Source organism: Castanea sativa, chromosome 11 (assembly GCF_040712315.1).
Source record: "Castanea sativa cultivar Marrone di Chiusa Pesio chromosome 11, ASM4071231v1".
Lineage (NCBI taxonomy): Eukaryota > Viridiplantae > Streptophyta > Magnoliopsida > Fagales > Fagaceae > Castanea > Castanea sativa.
The window spans coordinates 61943127-61966331 of NC_134023.1; the positions used below are offsets into that span (position 1 = coordinate 61943127).

The 23205-nt window shown below is 34.3% G+C and overlaps 2 protein-coding genes and 1 pseudogene across 2 annotated transcripts; 2 read left to right on the plus strand and 1 right to left on the minus strand.

The window, feature by feature from the left end:
• Window positions 1–343: 343 nt before the first annotated feature.
• Window positions 344–7828, minus strand: LOC142617720 (uncharacterized). Its single transcript, XM_075790672.1, has 8 exons — window positions 7541–7828; window positions 7227–7300; window positions 6224–6304; window positions 5745–5829; window positions 4876–4973; window positions 3104–3191; window positions 2101–2455; window positions 344–765 (listed from the first exon to the last, which is right to left on the minus strand). The coding sequence occupies exons 1-8, from the start codon at window positions 7790–7792 to the stop codon at window positions 512–514; spliced, it is 1287 nt and encodes a 428-aa protein (XP_075646787.1). The 5' UTR covers window positions 7793–7828; the 3' UTR covers window positions 344–511.
• Window positions 7829–9962: 2134 nt separating this feature from the next.
• LOC142617723 (xanthoxin dehydrogenase-like) lies at window positions 9963–13259 on the plus strand (annotated as a pseudogene).
• A 1608-nt stretch (window positions 13260–14867) lies between these two features.
• Window positions 14868–22427, plus strand: LOC142617719 (uncharacterized). Its single transcript, XM_075790670.1, has 7 exons — window positions 14868–15446; window positions 15849–16186; window positions 17633–17785; window positions 18787–18879; window positions 20324–20382; window positions 21674–21767; window positions 22076–22427. The coding sequence occupies exons 1-7, from the start codon at window positions 14972–14974 to the stop codon at window positions 22292–22294; spliced, it is 1431 nt and encodes a 476-aa protein (XP_075646785.1). The 5' UTR covers window positions 14868–14971; the 3' UTR covers window positions 22295–22427.
• Window positions 22428–23205: the final 778 nt, after the last annotated feature.

A 23205-nucleotide genomic window follows, 5' to 3' on the forward strand; every position in this document is an offset into this window, starting at 1 on the left:
TTTTGTCAGTTGGTAAGTTACAAACGCATTCTCAATGTGTCTTGAACCCACAACCTCACCTCCACCTAACACTTATAAAAGGAGGTGCCAATTGAGCTAAAACTCATTTGCAGAGCTGTAAAGTAACCTTAGGGCCAGCATATTTTCCGTAATGATTGCACCGATAGATACACAAAGCCATTCAATTGTATAAATGATTCAGAGCCATGTAACATCAATTGGAGTGGAGTGGATCACCAAGTTTAAAGCATATGACAAAGAAATTAGCTATAAATCAAAGGCAACCGTGTTACTCATAGAAACGTGGTGTTCAAGCGGATAGTAGCTGCAATAAGATCAACAATTAACCTACAATAGGTCTTATCAGAGCTCTTTGAATTAATTGTGTAGTGACAAAAAATATCTTACAGTTGAAATTTGTAAATGTAGATTGTAGACACAAACGACGTTTTTGCAAGAAGAAAGCAGATGACCAGAAGTGTCTACAATATAAAGAACAAAAGTGCACTATTTACAGAAGATCAAAAAAGTAATCCAGACCTTGTCCAATTTCCCAAATCGATATGCCACATCCCCATGAACGAGCTTCCTCAAGTCGCATGGAAATTGACAATAATGATGGATAGAAAACTGCATGCTTGATATTGTCATCATTGGAATAAAAGAACAAATGCTCCCCACTCTTCTTTTCCCACTGCAACAAAGGCCTGTGCTTCTCCAACAATGAGAGGTAATCCCTGCCAGTAATAGCTCCACCACCCGACCCTGCAGTTCTTATAACATGTCAATTTGAATGAGGACACTCTTATTTTGTAAGATGAGAAACTAATAAAGAATTTTATCTATAAAAGGGTGTGTGGTTGGGGGGGGGGGGGGGGGGGGGGGGGTGAGGAATTCAAACACATGGAGCTTCAATTTGAACTTTTATTCTAGAAAGCACTGACGTGGCTGGGAGGGTGCCGAGTCGGAGTCCGACGCGGCTCGATGCGGGGTGCGGCCACTAACGCCACTGCCGCATTTGATTTTCTTTTTATTTCTCGGATTTGCGCTGACTTGGTTTGATTCGCGCCAATTTGCGTCGAACCGTGCCAATTCGGCCAGAATTGGGTCGTATTGGCCAAATCAAATCATTTCGACCTTGAATCATGCCGGAACAGCCGAAATCGGCTTTGAATGAGGCCCAAACATCCTAAATCTGTCCTTCCTCAATTTTATTCCGAATATTTGTTGCTTCTTTTTTGTTTTGTTTTGTGTTTCTTGCCTTCTTCTTTCTTTGTTTTGTGAACTAAGGCCATTGTAATGTGTTTTTTAAGAATATTTTAATAGTAAAAATATATAGAAAATATAAATAAAAATATTTTTAATAATTTTTTAATTGTTGCATCTCGCCGCATCCGCACCATATTTTTTCAAAAATTGCTCAGTCCCGCATCCGCACCCACACCCGAGTCCTGAAACACACTCGTGCTTCTTAGCTTTTACTCCTTAAAGAAATTGCTCCTTCCATCCCATTTTTGTTAATTAAGAGGATTGAGAGTGGTCATGTGAACAACTTGTGTCTCAGAAATCTGGATAGAAAAGTGATCTAATGCACAAAATGACTCAATTTTGGATCGAAGATTTTTGAGTGTGGGATGGCTGGCAAGGAAGATTTTTTATTCTTTTATGTGTATTCCAATGGACTCTAACTCAAATAGCAGTTCCTCCTGTATAAACAAGGTCATGAGTTTACGACCCACAGTGTGTAACTTACCAATCAAATTGATTGGACAATTTGGAGAGAAAAGTAGAACTTTGACGGTGTTAAATGTCCTCATCACGCCATCCTTTTTTTTTTTTTTTTGGTTTTAGTTGAGATCTTTGTATGACTCCATGGCTACCTTGGAAAGAATTCCCCTTTTTTTTTTTCAAAAGGTCGTTCAATTTTTATATTGTAGTTCTTTAAGAGTGATTTGAACTATTTTCTCCCATGAATAATATTATTTTGACTTACAAAAAACTAAAAAGTGATAAAGAAGCAAGTGTAACAGAAAATATGAAGCTCCTTTAAAACTATCAAGTAAAAAAAAAAAGGAAAAGAATCAAGAACAAAAGAAATACCTCCTGCTAGGACAAAATCATTTCCATAGAAATTGATGCCAAGAAATATCTTGTGGGCAGGGCCCTGAGCACTATTGCCAGTGGGTCGAAGGATTAGCTGTAGTGTGGAATGAATCCACTTCAGAGGTGCATTAGGACCTGGATTTTGAGGACTTGAAAAGTCATAGGTCATTAGTGAGAATCCATCTACAGCATTGCTCAAGCTCTGAAGATCTTCTGGGCCAAAATCATGCTTTTGGAGCTTGTCTGAATGTGGTGGACTTATAACAAAGACCAACTGCAACTGTTGTTTATCATTCCTTGCTGAGCTGAAAGAATGTAGTGCATGTCCAAGCTGTTTTATGAACTGTAGTGCCTAGGCTTGCAAAATAAGAAGGATCCCTCAGTACAGAGCAAAAAGTGAAACAAAATGATTTCATGTCCAGCAAACAACACTACTGATTCACTGCAAATTGAGAGAGGTAATTTGAGAACAGATACATGCTCAAAGATCCATACAACAAAAAGACTTCAAATCTATCTGTGAAGCAAGTGTATTCGTATCTTTAAGTTACAGAGAAATCCCAATACTTCGACCCAAAAAACAAAACAAAAAACTTTAAATCTCATATACTTGAAATGGTGAAAGGTTTGAATGCTGGGTCCAAGGCAAAAGGAGAACCTCTCCCCAAAAACCATTTTCTCTTCCTGCATGGGCTGGGGGTGGGGAAGGGGAAGGTGGGGGGGGGGGAGATGAGAGGAATTAACAGGCAATGCAACACAATGACAGAAATTTTTAGAGTAATATTTTATTGTTTATTTCTTTCAATTGTCTACTGAAAATAGAGATTAAAAACAACTTGAATAATTATTTCAATAATTAATTATTGAAACAATTGAGGAGTCCATAAAACTATTTTGAAGATTAGTACCAAAAATTTTAGTAATTGAAACCGAAGAAGCACAAAAATATGTTACCTTAAGGACAAAGTATTACGTAAGGAGCAGAAAGTTTGAAATGTACCGAATTACGCATTTCTGGATCATGCAAGATACCATAAGCTGCCCACCTTGACCAAGCTTCTAGCACAATACCATCATATCCCATATCCCTAAATATAAGAAAATCCACCAAAAAAAAAAAAATTAACAAAGTTCTTTTTATTTTATTTTAAAAAAAGAAAAAGAAAATCCTTGACCTAATCACAGGAACAAACTACAGAAATTATTGAACAATAAACACCCTGCCCTAGGTATGAACAAGTTAATCACATTCTCCACAAATATACATGAATCCTATAAAAAGAATGGGAGTAAGACGTAGTCTCTCTCTCTCTCTGCACACATGCACTCGTGCATGGGGATTTGAATGTGGACTGCCATGGGCCTCCTAAATCATCGAAACTGCACAATGGATCTCCCTTTCTTTACATAAATTATTCATTATAAGGATGTAGCCTAACTGAAGGTATATTTACAAAGAAAGAGAAAAAATAACAAAACAGAAGCAAAGGCAGATAAAAATAAAGAAAAAGATTCCAAATTAACACATATACAGTGTTTGGTAAAAATTAAAAAGTCAGTTTATTTTACTATTCAACTTATTTTTGCTACTATTGATGGGCCTCACTGCACTTTTTGGTACTATTCATGGGTCCTACTGTACTATTTCAGCTAACTTTTACTTTTATTTATAGTACTTTTAGCAAAAAGTTTTCAGTGTCAACAAAATAAGCGGATTCCAAACAGACCCATAGAATATCAATGAAGTCCAGAAAGTGATCAACTATAGAGGGATATGGCTTTGTCATCCAAGCATACAATTTGAGTAGAAAAGAGTTCTTAATGTCACTAAAAGAATGCTCTTTAACAACAAAAGATGCAACCATTCTATTCTGTTTATAGACATGAAAGTAAGCATGAGGAAGAAACTCTCCAAAATGACCATATTTTTCAGCTTCAAAAATGACCTCTCCAGATACATGAAACCGATATAGAGGTAATTGTCTAGCTTTTGTTTTATCAAGTTCAGCCATGGCTGATTCAAAATACCCATATATAGTTTTTTGTATGCTTACTTTCAGGTAAGGCTTTAATAGATATTAACCCCAATTCAACCACCCTGTTTGCAGTGCCCTCACCCTTTTTTAATTTTTGTCACTTGGGATGAATTTAGCTAAAATGAGAATGTTGAGATGGAAAATTGGAAATACAAGGAAATATAGGATATGAAATTAAGAGAGTGTGATTTTAGATAAGATAGAAAGGTAGAGAAGAATGCATATGGCTGATCCCAATTAGTTGTTAAAGATCCATAGCCAAACCTAAAATTTTGGGACAAAAGCTTTATTGTTATTGTTGAAGTATTTATAGACTTATGATTCATTTCGTTAAATGCATGCATTGATTGAGTCATGCCAAAAAAGGAACGACGCAAAACACATGCACAGATTGGTATTGGGTTCAATTGAATACTTCCAAACCCAACTCTATGCCATGCTAGTTTTGATGCATATGTTTGCAATAGCACAAAATTCTTCTCGTCCTCGAGGACCCAAGTACCCTGTCCTCACATCTGATAAGCATTAAGCTGAAAATGAGAACTAAAACTGAATTTTTTTTTTTAATTTTATTTATAAGAAGGAAGCCAGAGCTAACACTTAAAAAATGAGTGAATCAAACTTAAGATGAATCAAAACGAACCGAAGCATTCCTTTCTGACATGCAGAAAATGAATCACTTTTCATTAGAACATGGGCTAATATGCTTAAAAGTATCCAGAAATGTATGGCTTACTTGCACTCTGTCACAATAAGTTTAATAGCTTTATCCCTTTGCTTCTTCCTTGTAAGCAATTCTGCAGGTAATGCTTCCAGAACAACTCTGGGTAAAACCTATATCCAAAGGATATATCATTAATAATGATTAGACAATTAATCTAAGTTTTTAGAAGATTATCAACAAGTGTGGCTCATTTTTTTTAATAAGTGTGTGTGGGTCAATTTTTTTAAAAGAAAATATTCCTCCAAATCAGTTTGGAGCAATCTTCACGAACCCATTATAAGACAATTAAACCAAGAGTTATTTTATTCATGTGATTTATTTGATAGCCTCATATAGATAAGTTAATGACTTCTGTGATCATGGTACATGTGTATGGTCATTTAAATAATCAAGTACTAGGTTGGTAGAATTTACCTCTGAAATAGTTTGGAGGAAAATTCTATCAATTTTTTATATATGTATGATGGACTGTTATTTAAAACTGATCAACAATTCCGTTTTTGCATGGTTAACAATCTCTCAAAGAGGACTCTCCCTTTTTTTATATAAGTAAAGGAGCCTCTCTCATTTTATAACACGCTTCACCAAATTCATTTGAATAACCTCTCAACTGAATTATATAGCAAATAAATTGGACAAAAGGCACATGCAGACTTCTTTCTTGGATTGTTGAGCTATTAAGTCCAATGGATGCTAACCCAAAACCTGACCCTTCACCCCATTCACATAGGGGGTGATGCCATTTGATATAGAGCTCATTGTCAAGACGTGCAATGTGTTGTCATCAAATTATCAAAACCTATTTAGTTGTCAATTTCCTGTAGGAAGAAAGGGCCTAAACTAAAAATAAAATAAAATAAAAAATAATTTCTTTGCCATACCCAAGCATCTCCTGACCTTCTAAGCTCTGAGATCCATCCTACATCAGCATTATGTCTCCCCTCAAGTATTAAGCCGGTCCCTTGGCTGGCAACAAAAAGAATGAAAAGAAACTCATACAACAATGTGGTAGAATATGCAGTTCTTAAGTTTAATAATGCATGGACATCTTAAACAACCACGAGGATTTAGAAGATACTGCTCCACCTACATTTGTGATTCTTTTTCCCCTTTTAGGATAAGTTTACCTACAATAATAATGTCAGGGACAATCAAACCCAAAGCAACCACCCCCCACCCAGAAAACAAAAAATAATCACACACACAAGTTGGTTCATTTTTAATTGTATTTAGCCAACAATTCTATCATGACCAACAGAGTGGCTCTAACAAGATTGTCAAATAGAGGATGATAGTGGAACAAGGTCCTCAACCACTCACTTTCATCACTTGGCCAAAAATTTAAAATTTGGGAGCTTACCTCTTCAAATCATACCAGACAGGTGATAAATGTGTAAACTTGGAATTAAACCTTTTTGCTATTTCATAGCCCTTAGAGTTCCTGCACAGCTCCACAACACTAAGTTTCAATATCAAAAAAATAAACAGACAAACAACAACAACATTCAACCCAAAAAAAAAAAAAAGAATCCTCAACAAGATTAGTCAGGTCAAGCCACATGTATTCTTTTCCTCCATTCAATTCCCTCCGAAATCATAGTATCCGTTACTTTTACTTCCTTAATTGACATGTTCTTTTTAACTACTTCTACTAACGTTATTTTTCGTCCTCATCTACCTCTTTTTTGTTCCCCCCAACTCAAATCCACTCACCATTTCTTACGGATGCATTAGAAACAAAGCCACACACTATATATAAAACTAAAACTATAATCTCCTTTTTTTTTTTTTTTTTTGGAAAAATTACAACTTACCTTGTGGTTTGGTTGAAATTTAAGTTGTCTACATGTGATTTGAATTTGACACTTTACCCACCTAAAGATAGCTCAATTAGAGTTCCATAACCCACCTTTGTTAAAAATGTAGATAAAAAATATGTAATTTTGTTCCACTTTTAAGTCTCTTTCCTCCAAAAACACAAAAAACATAAAAATACAAAATCAAATAAGATTAAAAAAAAAAAATCAAGCGGAACACTTGTATACAAGATTTCAAACCACGAGTAGACAATTTAAATTTCGGACAAACCTCAGAGGGTAAAGTGTCAAATTTCAAACTAATAGACAACTTAAATTTCAACCACAAGTGGGTAAGTTGTAATTTGCCATTTTTTTCTTTCTTTTCCCTAAATCCAAAAAAGTGAAGTGTCCTAAATCAAGCTCTAGAACACTCACACTTGGCTCCTAGTTTCTACTATGAATGACACCATAGAAAAATGAAAACAAAGGCACAATTACAGGAAATTTCACACATCAGTTTCATCCCAAATTTTAAAAATAACAAAACAGAGCAATGAGTAATACCATGGAGTAATGTAAGCCAGTACAGGATACGTATAATGCCGGTGCGACGTGTTCTCTGAGACCTTTGAATTCTCCTGAATTTCATATATAACATTAAAAAAATAGATACATACTTTTTATGAACAAGAATCTAAAAAAAAAAATTTCTCTCTTTCACAACAAAAATTGAAGCAGACTCTGTTTGGTTGCTGAGAAAAAAAAAATCCGGGAAATGAAGAGCTCAAAAACCTAAATCACTAAAATCCAGGAAAAAAAGAGTTTGCTTTCTCAAATTTTCTGAGGAACCAAACATTACTTAGTAGAGTAGTACTCACAGCGAGGATTTCTTGGAAATCGACGTTGGCTTTAACGAGGCCTCGTTGGAATACGTAGGAGTCCGTAGGGTTAGTGGTCGTGGCGTATTTTATACGGTATACGAGTACGGAAATGGCAGGAGATACGACGAAGAAGAGGACGAAGATAATGGCGAGCCTGCGATTCGATGAGGCCGAGTCGCCGAGTTCGACTCGCTGCTCTCCTCCTTTATTCGAACTCGGTGTGACTCGGCGGTCTCGCTTCTTACCCATTTGCGTCGCCACACTTGAGGCAGCAAACGTCTTTATTATTATTCAATTAAGGTTTTTTTTTTTTTTTTGGTTAACTTTTGTTAAAATTAAAAAAAAAATCTAGAAAATATTTTTTAATTAAAACAATTTTGAAGAAAAATTTTAAAAATTAAAAAATTAACCACAACATATAATAAAAGTTAATGAAAAAACCTTTATTAAATAAACTTGAAAATTAGAAAATTTAAATAAATGAAAACAAAGTTAGAGTATTAGTTTTATATTTTAGCCTTAAGTAAATATTAAAACTATTTAGTTTTTTTTAATGAGATTAAAAGTATTTAGTTTACTTAAAGGTAGTGTGACTTGAGAATGATAACAAACAACTTAGGTTACATGAATGTGTTACTATAAAAGTTCTTTAATTATTTGCTCGGATAAGTACTTATAATTCTAGAAGACAAAAGAATTACTACACAGTATAAACATATAACTGCTCTACTATAGTGATAAAATTAAGTCTATGACATCTATTAACCAATTGTGACTCCAAAAGTTTTTACATGTAGGCACTTTGAACAATCCTTTTTACATGAGATTAGCGAAAAATGTTCAAATCATTGTTATTATGTGCAAGGATACAGTGGTAATGATACAGAAGATGAATGAAAAACTTCTTCAAATTAGTTAATGAATATAAACCTAATAGGGCGAATCTAGAAGATATTATGTCCCCGTACTGCAATAGTCAATAAGCAAACTAAGATTATGATAATTGGTGAATGGAAAATGAATGTGGTGGCACTCGGGAAACTAATTTATAGGTTGAGAGTATCAACTCTCATATCTTCAAATAAAAGACCATATTAAATTTGAAAATTGCATAAGAAAGTTTAAAACAAACCTTAATTTGGGTTCTTGCATATGTTGGACCTGATTCTCAAAGTTTTCATTTCCTACCTAAGATTGCAAGTTTGATTCTAGAGAAAAATACCTGTAATGCCATTTAAGATAGAAAATCGTAAGTTTAAATAAGGCAAAGGAAATAACAAAGTGAAGCTTAATCCTATTTATAGAAAAGATGATATAATAACCACCACTTGCTGGGACTAGAAAAAAAAAAAAACCACTGCTTAAAGCTTTTTAAAGTTCCAAAAGTGATTTTTTCCCAATAGCCCAACACAATCATGACATCCCACAAACTGTTAATCATCTACTATTACAATACTCCATCCTAGCCAAACTTCCTCGTCGCCTACTAAATGCGCTTTCAAGAGGAGAAACACATCATATTCCCATCATTCAAATTTCAAATGGCTATCTGCATTTAGAACCCGAACCCAATGCAATATCTTTAGCCAATCAATAAATTATCCATAAAATTCAACTCAAACATTTCGTCAAGAAAAGAAATGATCTTCTCAGCTAATGGCACAACAATGAGAAAGATCACAGTATCATACTCATGAAAAACAAAAGAGAGGCACGCCCAAAGAACTAATATTTCCTGCATAGTAGCAGTAATCAAGAAAAAAATAAACATGCATGTTGGAGAAAACCCAAATATGAAAAAAGATTCTTTAAAAACCCAAAAAGCTTTGTCCTTTCATGTGATACCAAAAGCAGCAAAACGGAGGTATACACATACCCTTTTGTCAGAATGTTGATTGCAGATTTTCTAACCACCTAAATTTTATCGGTTCTATTGATGCAACATTCATTATTATCAGCTATTACAAAAAAACACAGATTAAAAACGTACCAAGCTTTAGAGGCCAAGACTTGAGGCGGCAGAGACTATGAACAGAGAGAGAAAAGAGAGAACAGGTGATGTGTTTGGCTAAGATGAGATGAGATGGGGGCAGCGTTTAAGCCATGAGCAAAACAGCATGAACAAACAAAAAGTCAGATCAAAGGGCAGTTAAAACGAATATTGAAACAATGGGGTGAAATTTATTTTCCTGGTTTGTGTTTAGTTCCAACCAACTTTGTCTCTTTCTCTACGTGGCAGAATAGCTTTAATTGTAGAGCACAGTTTCTGCTTTTATATATAATAGTATTAGATTAGATTAGATTAGATGTGTTTTTTTCTCAAAAAGAGAAAGAAAGATTAGATGTGTTTGAGAGAGTCATAAAGGTATGTCTTTTAATTATTAAGACAAGAGCTAACCATAAATGGCTAGAGAATGCCTGTGTATTGAAGAAAATAGGAAAAAGACACTGAGAGAGATAGAGAGAGACATAGAATTGAGTCATGTCCAAAGCCAACACGGGTGAGTCTTCACTTCCAAGCCAAAGGTAACCCCACAAGTCCACAACACATCAAACCTTTATATTGTACTTCATGCTTCAAACTTTTTTTTTTTTTTTTGAGGAACCATGCTTCAAACTTTATTGTGCTGTTCTCTCTGACTTTTCTGCTTTTGTTGGTCTGAGCTATATTGTACAAATTAATAAAGATGCCATTTCTTATTCTTTATTGTTTTGTTTTGTTCAGTTTCTGACTGTATCTTTTGCTTTTAACTATCAAACTGAACATGGGCTTGTTGTCTTTGTTATGGTTTAAGATCTGAGTTTTTACTAAATCCAATGGTGGAATTTGTAGTTTAACTCAAACTAGGCTTTAGGAAATTTGTAGTTTTAAATGGAAGACTGAGAATATAATGACATACTCTGTGTGTGTTTATTTCTGAATTTTTTTCCAAATGCTTGATTTAGGCCAAAGTAGGACTTGTACAAATGCTCAATTTTGTGCCTGAATCTGCACAGGTTGAAAAAAAAATCAAGTTCCTTTATAATATATATGTATGTACATATGCATACTCTGTCCAATTGACCCAAGTTTTACCAAATTTTTTTGTTTTGGTTTGTGTAAGTGTTATGGTATTCTTATTCTTATTCAAAATTCATGTTCGTTGAGGATTCATAGTTGAACTCAAAATTTTGGGAGTAAGGCTTGCTTTTTGTTGTAGTTGTATTGTTCATTGCCTTCAAATGTTACAGTTACTGCCAAATTTGCATCCAATTGTATACAGAAATTTCCTTGGCATCTAATCTTGGAAGATCTTTTACTACAATTCACTAAATTTATGACCAGTGTGTTTTACTGAATTTGTTGAAGACTAAATAGGGCACGTGGCCCATATCTCATTAAGATTTCTTCTAGATAAGGTTTAAATAACACACAACCAAGTTAGCACTTCGCAGAATAATTATTTGAAAGTAGTGTAAGTTCATCCACCTATGAATTAGGTTGAGTTTGAATTACCAACCTAAGGATTAACATATTGCACTTCACCCACATGAGGTTTATTTGTATATGCATTTGATATATAAATTTATTGTTTCAGATTATAATAAAGTTGCTATTTTGTTTCATGACATTCTTTTATTTAAACAATTTGGGATGCAAATTTTTTGAGGTGGGTAAAGTGTAACCTTTCAAACCACAATTTGGCAAATCAAACTCATCCCAAACCATATGTGGGTAAGCATAATTAATCTTGTGCTTGTTGGACAGAAGAAAACTTACACATTTGCAAGATAAAAGAACAAAGATAAGGTGATTCTGTCTTGACCACATAATACTCAAGGTCATTGATCAAAAATCATTTTATAAAAGGTAGCCAACTACCAGCACTTGTTTCATTTATTATTTTATCAAACATGAGAGATTATGAGCCTGCTCCCAAGTCCACTTCTGCAGGATGGCTCATTAAATTGGAGATTAGGGTTTGCTACGGTTGATGTAGGTGAGCTAAGCATCATGGATAGGTTTGATTGGCTATGCTTTCTTTTAATGAGGTTTGATGGTCAAAGGAAAAAGGAAATTTGATGGATTTTTCTTTTGGGAAGATGCTTTTTAGAGGAATTAAGGATACTTATATTAGGTTTAATTGTGGGAAATAGTAGGAAATGTTTGAATCTCATCAAGGGCTTCTAGGTGTCTCACCTATGGTGTATCACACATCTTGGAACCTAGTGAAACTCACACAGTAATGGACTAGAAATATGATGTTGAAGTAAAAAAGGACGTGTACCTTTTTAAAAGACGAAAGTTTCAAACAAACCTAAGCTGCCTATCAATTTAAAATCAAGATTGTCATAGCAAGACAATAATAATGCTTTAGAATTTAGCTGTCAAGAAAATGGGTAGCTGCCACAAGGATCATGGAGAGTTAGATCTTTATTTAATGAAGTTCTCAAAATGTGTGTTTTTTGCATATTAAATCAACTTAGTGATATCCTAAATATGAAGGATCTACTCATCTCAGAATACTCATTTTTTTAGATAATCCAAGTTTTTTTTCAAGAAATCGAGTCAGTGAAGTACATTCCCTAGAATTGCTTCCCTTTTATAGCTATGTTTTGTTTTATACCTTTTTAGTTTTGAGAGAATGCTGAGCCTTTAACTCAGACCAGAAGCTTGATCAGTGCTATTTATAGTTAAATGCATAGATTCTAACATATTATATTAGATTAAGATATATAATATAATATCTTCATTGTGCCTTTTCCCCTCCTCAGATTACTGGGGAAAGTGGCATTGGTCACGGGTGGAGCCACTGGTATTGGAGAGAGCATTGTGCGCCTATTCCATAAACATGGTGCAAAGGTTTGTATAGTTGATGTGCAGGACAAGCTTGGCCATACTGTCAGTGATACCCTGGGTGGTGAACCAAACACTTGTTATTTCCATTGTGATGTCTCTAAAGAAGATGATGTTTGCCAGGCAGTTGACTTCACAGTCAGTAAATTTGGTACACTTGACATCATGGTCAACAATGCTGGGTTATCGGGCTCGCCATGTCCTGATATCCGTAATGTAGACATATCAGAGTTTGAGAAGATATTTGATGTAAATGTGAAGGGAATCTTTCTTGGAATAAAACATGCAGCTCGGATTATGATCCCACTAAAGAAGGGCTCAATAATTTCTATATGCAGTGTTGCTGGTGTCATTGGGGGCATAGGTCCCCATCCTTATATAGGGTCTAAGCATGCTGTGTCAGGCTAACAAAGAATGTTGCAGCTGAGCTGGGGCTACACGGGATACGTGTCAACTGTGTTTCTCCTTATGGTGTTGCTACAGGCTTGGCTATAGCTCACTTTCCTGAGGAGGAGAGAACTGAGGATGCCATGGCGGGTTTTCGTGCTTTTATTGGGAAGATTGCTAACTTGCAGGGGGTGGAATTGACTGTTGATGATGTTGCTAATTCTATGCTCTTCTTAGCAAGTGATGAAGCAAGGTATGTCAGTGGGGCTAATCGCATGGTTGATGGTGGCTTCACTTGCTCAAATCACTTCTTACGGGTCTTTAGATGATGCATAACATTCAAGAACTTGGCCGCCTTGTTTTAGTAGCTGTTGGAAACTTGTTAAATGTGATAATCTTGGTGGCAGGTCAATAAGTAGTAAAAGGTTTGATTTGAATCTCATCTGCTGTAGACTAAATATTCGAGATGGATTGTGACAGTGCAAATTGAAATAAAAGGATATTCCATGATGGGCTTCAATAAATTTTTATTTTTTGAAATATTTTGGTTGTCATTTTATGTTTAGAGATAGGAGCTAACTAAACAAGTTCTTGTGAACAAGTTGATTGTGTCTTTGGTAGAAGTGACTTTGAAAGCAGTGGTTGGCATAGGAACAGAAGATGGTGATGCCGAAGATATTGGTGATCAATTTTTGTGAATTGTGGCAATTCCTGTGGTTTGTAATTGTTTAGAATTATTGGCAGTTGTAGTGGAGGGGTAACAATGGTTTTCTGGTGGCAACTAAGGTGGCTAAAATTGTAGGAAAATCACTAAATTAAGTTCCTGCCATAATTTAAGAATTTTAAGTTAACTAGCACTATGTATGAATAATACATGAATTTATTAATGAAATCAATTTTAACCTAAAAAAGAATCTTCTAAAAAAAAAAGCTTAAAAAAGAATAAATAATATCATGTACAAATGATTTTTTCGGAATATGAATGTTTATTGATTTAAATAACACTTCTGATGGGAATAGAGAATATTAATTGTACTCATTGTAAAATTTGGTAACAATGTTTCAACTGGAACAAATAATATTGCTATTTTGTTTAGTACTTTTGGCAATGAAATCCAAGTTGGAGCAATTTTTTTTTATTCAAAAATTTTTAAATGATTAATTATGAAATCTATAAACAAAAGAAAAGGCAGTAGTAAACTACCAGATAAAAACTCAGCATGTACGTTCTACATTGAGCCACCTATATTATCCTATGAAATACTATAAACTGCAACAGTGCCCGCATCTACCACAGAGAATGAAATTTCTCTTATGGTTGGTTTTGCTTTTGTGGAATCATCTTTTTGGTTTTTTTTTTTTTATGAGATAATTTCAACTTATTTCTTAATTGATCTTTATTAATAGGCCAATATACCAAATTTTTGGTGCAAATACAAATTGAATTCTAAGTATCTTATTCAATGATAAGATATTTCTAAATGAAAGTTTCTGTCCCTAGTCAGTGAAACACTCTTATTAAAACTTTGTATTCAGACAATTCCTAAGAAAGTGTTCAATTCTGAATTTTGCTCTAGTAAACCTTTTATTTAATTTTTATTTATTTCCTCTTCTTCTTTTATTCTTTTTGGGTTGAGAAACAATGCCCTTTTAAGCTTTTTTGAGTATTTAAGTATTTCCTCCTATGTGTGTAGTCTCTCATCTCATACACACTAAGTTATTATATGAATGAGTTATTTAGAATCACGCTAAATATTGACTTAGAGGTTTTGATATATTTAATTTTGAAATTAAACATCATTTTTCTTTTTTCAAAATAATAATCCAAATACAAATCCCACACTTTGTTATTATTACGTATTGAAAATTTTCATCTGTTTTGTTTTTATTAAAAAGAAAACGTCTTTTTTCTTTTTTCTTTTTTCTTTTTCTGAGAAGAATAAAAAGAAAACATCCTAAATTTTAGCAAGGCCCTAAAAAGTAAAAACTAGTAGCATTAAAAAAAAAAAAAAAAAAAACCGCCCAATGCAGAAAAATGTGTTAGACCAAAAAAACAAGGACCTTATCCGACAGTAAAAAACCAGACCCGTTCAGTTCCAACACTCAACTCTTCTCTCTCTGTCTCTCTCTCTCTCTCACACACACACACACAAACACACACACACACACACACACAAAACTCATTAGTTTCTAAACTCCAACCTATGGCTTCTCTTCAACCTTCTTGGTTTTCTTCCCTCAACACCATCTCTCCTTCAAAACCCACTTTCTTTCCATCCACAAACCTCAACAAATCCAATTCATTCAAACCATTCAAGCTCTCATCCTCTACAAACCAATCCAATGCTGAATCTTCAGAACCCACATCACCAAATTCGACAGAAACAACTCCAGAACCAGAACCAGCTTCTGTTGACCCTGTGAAGCTCGCATTCGAAAAGGCCAAGTCGTATAAGAAGTCATTGCAATCCAAACCAGTTTCGAAAATTGAGCAGAACCCAGTTGAGGTTTCTGGTGGAAGTACCGTAAATGAGAACGGTGAAGGTGAAGGTGTTGGTGGTGGCACTAAGGAAGTGCCAGTTTCGGTTAAGGTTGCAATGGAAAAGGCCAAAGAGTACAAAATGAATAAAGGGATTGTGAGTGGTGGCAAGAGTGGTGGAGAGGGTGACACAATTTCAGGTATTGTTTAGGAAAGTTGAAGTTTTGACATAGAAATAGAATGCAAGAATTTTTTTTCTTAATTGATTGGCTGTGCTACATTTAGTTGTATGTAGGTTTTGTTTTTATCATATAATGTGTTTGATAAAGGACATGTCAATTAAGGAAGTAACAAAAGAGTATGACTTTGGATAGAATAAAGCTGACTCTGAGGATCCATAGTAGAATCCGAATGTTTGATATTTTATTCATTACCTTAGTAAACATATGGAGTTGCAATCAAAAAAGAAAAAGAAAAACGTATGGAGTGTTAATGATCTGTATGATTGATGGCTGATTAAAAGTTTGAATTGTTGTTTGATGACAAATGACATATTTGGTTGAGTGATTTGAGCTAAACTAGCTCTGTGCATTTATTTTTAGGACTGAAGAGAGGAAATGGGGGTAATCTGGGAAATGAGGTTGCGGAGAAAACAGTTAATAAGAAGGGGGAGCTGTCTATTTCGAACATTGATTTTATGGGACTTGAATTTGCGGATAAGAAGAGGAGCAGGGGATTGCCACCTGGGCTGGCTCCTGTTGTAGACCCTTTCCCAGAAGGGGACTTGCCTGAGGTGGAGATTATTGTTGGGGATACCAGAAATTTTGAAGACACAACCTCATTTAAGCCTGAGCTGACTCATGAAGATGATTCTAATCTTTACAAGCCAAAGGTTTCTTCATGGGGAGTCTTTCCTAGACCCAACAATATCTCAAAAACGGTAGGGTAATTGCTATGAGAACTGATGATAGAGTAGTGATTTGATATGTTTTTGTCAATTGTTTTGGTTTACATGCTTTTCGTTGATGTTCTGAATTTGTGGGCTTGGAGGATGTTAGTCTCTTATGTTTAGTAATTTGTTAAAGTGATGATATTATGTTGGAAAACGTGTTATATACTCTGAAGGTTTGCTATAGACAGTAAATTATCTTAGTTTAGAATCTCTTATTCCAGTTTCTGACATGTATAATCAAGATGGAAATTATAGAAAGCAAGTGAAAGAAAGAAAGAAAGAAAATGACAACATGGAGAACCAGCTAGGGCGCTGAACTATTTTGAAGCTTCAAACTTGTCAATGTTGATCAAATATTTGATTTTTGAATTTAACACATGTTATAATTACTCATTAATCTCAATGTTGGCTTCTGAGTTCTGATACCAGCTAGGGCTCTGAAGTTATAAATTACATTCCTTATGTTAACTACTTGTGCTACATAGATGATGTGCATTCATTCTTCAAGCATTGAAGAAATCAATTAACTGAGTCAATGCCTGCACAAATCCTTGATTGATATAGATGAAAATATTTATCAGAATGCCTGCACAAATCCTTGTGCCTATATTCATGTCAAATTGTCCATGGACAGACTACACCCATAAAAAGCAATCAGATGGGTTGCTGTAAATGATTTTATAACTATTGAAATGCCCACAAAATATTTGACCTTTGTTAAAGAACTTGTCTTCCCCTGATGTTGTGTATGTGTATGTGTATGTGTGTCTATATACATATCAAGGAATCCAGGAACAAGGTAAACACACAAAAGAGTGAAAGATGGATTCTCCTGCATGCATATATATCAATCAAATTCCTGGCATAAATTTGAAGGGGTTGGAGCTCTTTGGTTCCACCTTTTTTAATTAAAATATTGAAATAATTGAAGAAATGCGAGCTTCAGTTCACCCTTTAAGCATCATTTTATGACACTAGTCATATGCTTATATCTTACAATGGAGGATAGAATGGTCTCTTGGTTATTTATAGAAAAGGTGTATCATATATATTTGTTGCTTCATGTTCTCTATTTTCTTTTAAAATTCCTTCCTAAGTAACTTTCAAATTTTTACGAGCACATAACATTGAAGACCCCATCTCTTATATCTTATTTGACCATGGCATTGAATAGCAGAGTACAGAAACATTTGGAAGATGTTTTTCTACATTGTCATCAAATGAGTCACTCCATCTTGTACTTATTTTGTTGGTTTGTTAGTACAATTATAAATATATTTGTTAAGTAATCATCAATTATCTTTTCCCCTAAAGTAACGTGTATTTTCATTATAGAGGATTGTTATTTGTTTCATAGTGGATGCCGCTTTTAGTGTAAGTCACAAAAGCACCAAAAGGTGTTTTTCTTAGAGATTTCTTTCTGTTCTTGGTCAGTTTGGTGGTGGAAGAGTTATACGCCCTGGGGAGGTGCTTGAAACAGCGGAAGAGAAAACTGCTAAAGAAACACGTACAAGACAGTTACTTGCTGCCTACAGGAGTGAAATGGGCTTAGACATTGATCCAAAGTTAAAATCTGAATGTGAAGAGGTATGTTTCTATCAAAATATCATCTTCTTAACTTGTTTTTATGAGCTTGTACATATGTTCTTGAATAAATGCTATAAGTGCATTTGTATCAAGCAATTCAAATTTGGTCTTAGACTTTATCATGTTTTTGTCATGATTTAAGATCTTAGTCCAAGAAAATCATTCCATTTATAGTTTTTCACAGTATTTGAATTGAATTTAAAATTATGTTTGTTGTTTAAACTAAAATTTTAGTGATGGCCTTGGTGGTTTGGATGGGGTGTTGAGACTTGAGAGCGATGACTTGTTAGTGTCAATGGTTTTTGTGGTTGTTACAACTTGCTAAAGCTGGTTAGTGGTGGTTTTCGTGAGACGAGTTAACAACTTGGTGTTGATATTTAACAGTGGCAATGCCGCTGCCAAGTAGTAAGTTCTGTAGTTTAGCTGGTGCAAAAACGTTATTGGCTATGAAGGGCTGTCAAAGGGTATCCGCGGGTGGTGGTCTCAGTGGTAGTGGAGACAGCATTTATAGTAGTTTTGTAGTCTTAGTCTTGGTGCTTGAATTTGTAACCCAAATAATTCTTACCAAATGCTCTGTTCATTTCTTATTTGGGTGTAATTTCCAATGATCTGAATTGGCTCCAAAATCCCCCCCCCCCCCCCCCCCCCCTCTCTTTTTTTTCTTTGGGGGTGGGTTGAGGAGTTGAAGATTTAAATTTTAAGCTTGAATTTCAGCCAAACAATCAAAAGTCAAGTCCGAATATTTTATATGGAAAAGGCTTAACTAATAAGGAGAGAATTTGGATAGGATAATCTACAATTTTCAATAAAGTTTGGCTTTATGATATGGTTGGATAATAGCAACTTTCAGTTAAGAGAGAAGTTGCTGTCACTGGGTCTGGAAACTAGTTTTTCAGTTTGACCCTTGTGTTTCTGTTATTATTTTTCTTTAACAGCCAGTAAATTCATATTCTATTGCATTTTTCATTTTTGAGAGTCATAATGCATTATCATGTTTATAGGCATTGAAGGATGGGGACTCATTAATGAATATTGGAAAGCTTAAGGAAGCATTGCCCTATTATGAAAAGGTTATGGATAAGTTAACATTCAAGGTAATTTATTGTTTGAACTGTTTGAGCTGCTTGTGTACTTGAAAAGAGATCTCACTTTATATATCTTTGTCTCTCTCTTTCCCCTCCCAATCCCAAATGGAAACTCTAAATATGAAGGGGCATTTTTATAGATTTTCTATTTGAGTGATATTGTGATTATGTGTTTATTTATTTATAAAAAGGGTGTATTATCTGATGTTAAGTTGTTAACTTTGATATTTACTGTGAAATTAGGATAGTTGAGGCATTTATGGGTAGGATGAGTTAGGATTTGTTGTGCATATGGTCGTTGAAGATTAATGAAAATTATACACTACCTGGCTTCATGATTTAGAGTGGAGAACAGGATTGGCAGTATACATACCCAATTTTGCAATTTTGAAGATATTATAGATAGGGAAATGTTCGTAAAAAAAAAAATCATACTGAATTTTTGTGCTAAATAATTTGGGAGCTCTATCTTCAAGATATATGTATGTGTAACACATGATCCACCTCCTGCACTTTTGGTGAGTGAAGCATGCTGTCACATCATTTTGCATGAACTTTTTGTATGATTGGTTAGTATATATACCATCAATCTAGAAAAATATACTATCCATAATTGAACATGCTTAAAATATAAATTGAGATAGGATATCAGGAAATTGATTCTCATAATTAAATTAAATTTGAATCTATTTCATTTGTAAAATAGGTGATGTGATTGGCAGACATCCTTGTTGTGGGAAAATTAGAGGAAACTCAAAGCTAGGTGGTTTCACAGGATCTTTGTAAAAGGATTTTTGTAATGTGTTGTTTTAGGGAAGTTGAGCAGAAAGCCAATGGCTTCACATGAAAATAATCTGACATTATTAGGGGACATGAATGATTTCTCTTGAGAAAGGATTATATGCTTCACTGATGAGTTTAATAGTGATAATGAAGAGGTGGACTTAGGAGTCGTGTTGGTGATAGAACGTTGAAAATGTCTGTGGCTAAGTTCTATATTTGTAGCTATTGCTTTTGTTTGCTCTTCCTTTTGTGTCTTTTTTCTTCGCTAGTTCCTAGGGGTGTCTCCTCCTTTTTTATTCCTATATCTTTATACATTTTTATATCAAACTAGAAAAAGGAAAGAAAAGAAGTGTTCCTGGGAATCAGGAACTTCCAGTTACAATTTACTAGCTCTAGTTGTATCCTCCCTTCTGCATCCAGGGGGAAGGTTTCTTTACTCATCTCTAATATATGTGAACTATTTTTGCCTAGAGGTTTGGAAGATTCATTAATTAATTTTTTGTCAACTTAAAAATCAAATATAGCTTTTTTTGCAAGTACACTAATTTAAGTGAGGTTATTGTACAACCTTTATCTATCTGGTTTTTTTCCCCCTCTTTTTGAAATGGTTTCTTTAGGAATGGCAGTATCTGAATATTTTGTGCTTTGTTCATGTGTATTATTCTTGCAGAGTGACCTTCATGGGTTAGCTGCGATACAATGGTCTATTTGTCAAGACTCGCTCAGTAGGTATATATGTCTTTTGAGATTTTACTAGATGCCCCTTATGACATCCCTTAACATGCCATAAAACTGGATTTGTTCATTGTGCTTTATGTGGAATATGGAATGAGTCTGTTGTTCCTTTGATGCATAATAAAGATATGTTTGTCATCATTTTGTCTTTAAGGCAACTTCTATCGAACTTATAAGCTTGTTTCCATCTTTGGGATTACTGTGGTGTCTTCATCCCACACTGTGATGTGCATTTAATGCCATCTTACGCATGTCATGCACTGATTAAAATTTCTTTGTTACGTGTACATCACAAAATTTTGTAGGTTTATTTATAAATGATTTTTAAAAAATAATTAGGTTGATCTTTGACTGGGCAAACATCATCACATGTTAATTTTTGAATACATAAGTATTGTCATTTGTCACATATAAGTTGTGGTTCAGGTTTCAGCTAGTGTGTTATACTCTATTGTCATTGAATCATTTGCAAGCTTACAAACATTGTAATAAATTCTGAGTTATTGAGATATATAACAATATTTAAACTATATTTGCTTGGTGTGAAGGTTGTCATGATGCATCCAAAAATAAAAAATAAAAGTTTTAATGGACAAGGCTTTGCTCTAGTCGTTGTAAACCTTTTTTGTGAATAAGGTATTTGAAATTGCAATGTTGAATAGGATGGCTTGGGGCTTATTTTTGTATCTTTGTTAAAAAGGAATTGCTAGTTTTGAAAATCAGCTGCTGCACTTTTGGAGGTTCAGTTATGACAGTAGAAAAGGTAGCATCATATGGTGATTTATATTAATTAGTTCTGTGAATATTTTTTACTAAGATTGAATAGCGAAGAAAGAAAAAAAAAAGACAACAAAACTTTTAAAAGCAAATATAGATGAGAGAAGTGTAGTAGATGGGAGGACTTAATTTATATGGCCTAATATAAAAGGATAAGATGAATTGTTAAGAGTCCTAGTCAAACTTTGATCACTTTGGTCCTTCCCAAGTCAGGGTAGATGGGATTATACTTCTTGAGTTCATATGGAGTTAAATTACAATGACAGAAACAGGATTGCGAATTGTGGAAGTTAAATTTAATTTGCAAGCCTGACAACTATCACTACAACATAGTTTTTCCTGAAAGCTACATACCATTGATTGCAATACCTGAATGGATATATCAAAGTTTTCTGTGCATGAGTTGAAAAAATTTCAGGTAATGATGTATGTTAGATTGTATTTGTAGCCTCTTGACTAGCAAAGGAAAGTGCTGAGTGATGTTAACAGTTGTAATAATTGTTGACAGGTCGAATGAGGCCCGATTAATGTATGAAAAGCTTCAGTCCCACCCAAATGCTCAAGTAAACAAGAAAGCAAGACAATTCGTGTTCAGCTTTCAGGTAATCACCAATTCGTTGTGTGAATAATATAGTGTCTATGTTTATGGGTGAAAGCTAACAGGGAAGCCTCAACAAACATGAACAGTGACAGCATTTCAATGCCTAAATAGCTATTTGCTATGCGGGTATAATCTTTTCCTAATCATGACAAATTAATGGTTTTCAAAATTTATTTTCCCAGCACCAGTTCCTCATGTGTTACGGGTTCTTTAGAATTGATCTTTCACATTACAAGACAAAATCACATTTTTTTCCTCCTTTTCTTGTGTACCTTTTTTTTTTTCAACTGAAAATTACAACTCTAACAGGCCATGGAGATGATGAAGGTCACAACGAGCAGTCCTTTTTATCTAAAGAACACAGGTTACCAGAATTTTTTTGAAGCGTTTGTTGAAAATAAATCCAACTACCCACTTAAAGAAGCTGAGATTGAAGAGGGTTCTCTGAATCAAGTTCTCCCATATATTATTTTTCTGCTTTCTCCCATTATTGCCATATTGCTCATTGCCATACAAAAGAGGATATAAATTCAAAGATAGAGTTTACAACTACAACTAAGAAATGATTAAAAATCATTGTTCTGGGAACTGTATATATCTTAACCACCCCCCACCTTACCCGAAAAAAAGAAGGAAAAAGAATGGTATATATGTCTAGCTATTCTGTTAGTTCATAGTATTACTAGTCATGTGGTTGGTTCAGTAAAAAGAAGCTTTTCCAAGAATTCTATCTACATGTAAGCAAGAGGCACGTATAGTTAGATCATACAAGGATGAGAAATTTGTGTGTGCGTGGTGTTATGTAAATTAATATGCAAGCTGAATAAAAGGGTCAAGAATCATTAACATGACATTCACCATTTGAACACAATTGGGCCGTTAGCTATCTAATGCCATTTTTAGAATCAGAGAAAATGCTAATGGGTCGTGAAAACTGAAAAGCTCCTCTTTATCAATATCTTTGGGGGTCTTCTTTTTGTGAAAATATGAACTAGTGTCTACACAAAGAGCAGCACAATTTGACTGATCCAACTTTCAAGTTTTATTCTGTCCTATGTTTAGTTGCAATTACGTGTGAATTATTTTCCCCCACTACTTAATCTATGCTACAATTTTTAAATTACCTCTATAAATGTCATTTAAAACAATTAGTGATTCACCTACTTTATCATTACTTAACTGAGCGAAGAATAATGCTAGTACTATAACAAAGCTCACAATTTTTATTACAATTTGTCCACGTGGCAAGTTGTGAGTGGTAGAGTTGTGAACTCACAACTTGACATGTGAGCACATAGCAATGAAGTTGTGGGTTTTGTTAAGGTACTAACAATATTCTAACCAAGCTTATATTATGATACATGCATGCGCATGTGTTGACATGAATAGGAGCTCACTGCTCACCAATTAGTTCACACCTGTAGAAACTAGAATATATG

Coding starts and splice junctions, on each gene's coding strand:
- LOC142617720 (XM_075790672.1), bottom strand. CDS start 7,792: ATGGGTAAGAAGCGAGACCGCCGAGTCACACCGAGTTCGAATAAAGGA. Junction 3,192..4,875: donor CTTATTGTGACAGAGTGCAA/GTAAGCCATACA, acceptor TCTTATATTTAG/GGATATGGGATATGATGGTA. Junction 2,456..3,103: donor ATCCAGAAATGCGTAATTCG/GTACATTTCAAA, acceptor TTGCAAGCCTAG/GCACTACAGTTCATAAAACA.
- LOC142617719 (XM_075790670.1), top strand. CDS start 14,972: ATGGCTTCTCTTCAACCTTCTTGGTTTTCTTCCCTCAACACCATCTCT. Junction 17,786..18,786: donor TAAAATCTGAATGTGAAGAG/GTATGTTTCTAT, acceptor TCATGTTTATAG/GCATTGAAGGATGGGGACTC. Junction 21,768..22,075: donor AATTCGTGTTCAGCTTTCAG/GTAATCACCAAT, acceptor CAACTCTAACAG/GCCATGGAGATGATGAAGGT.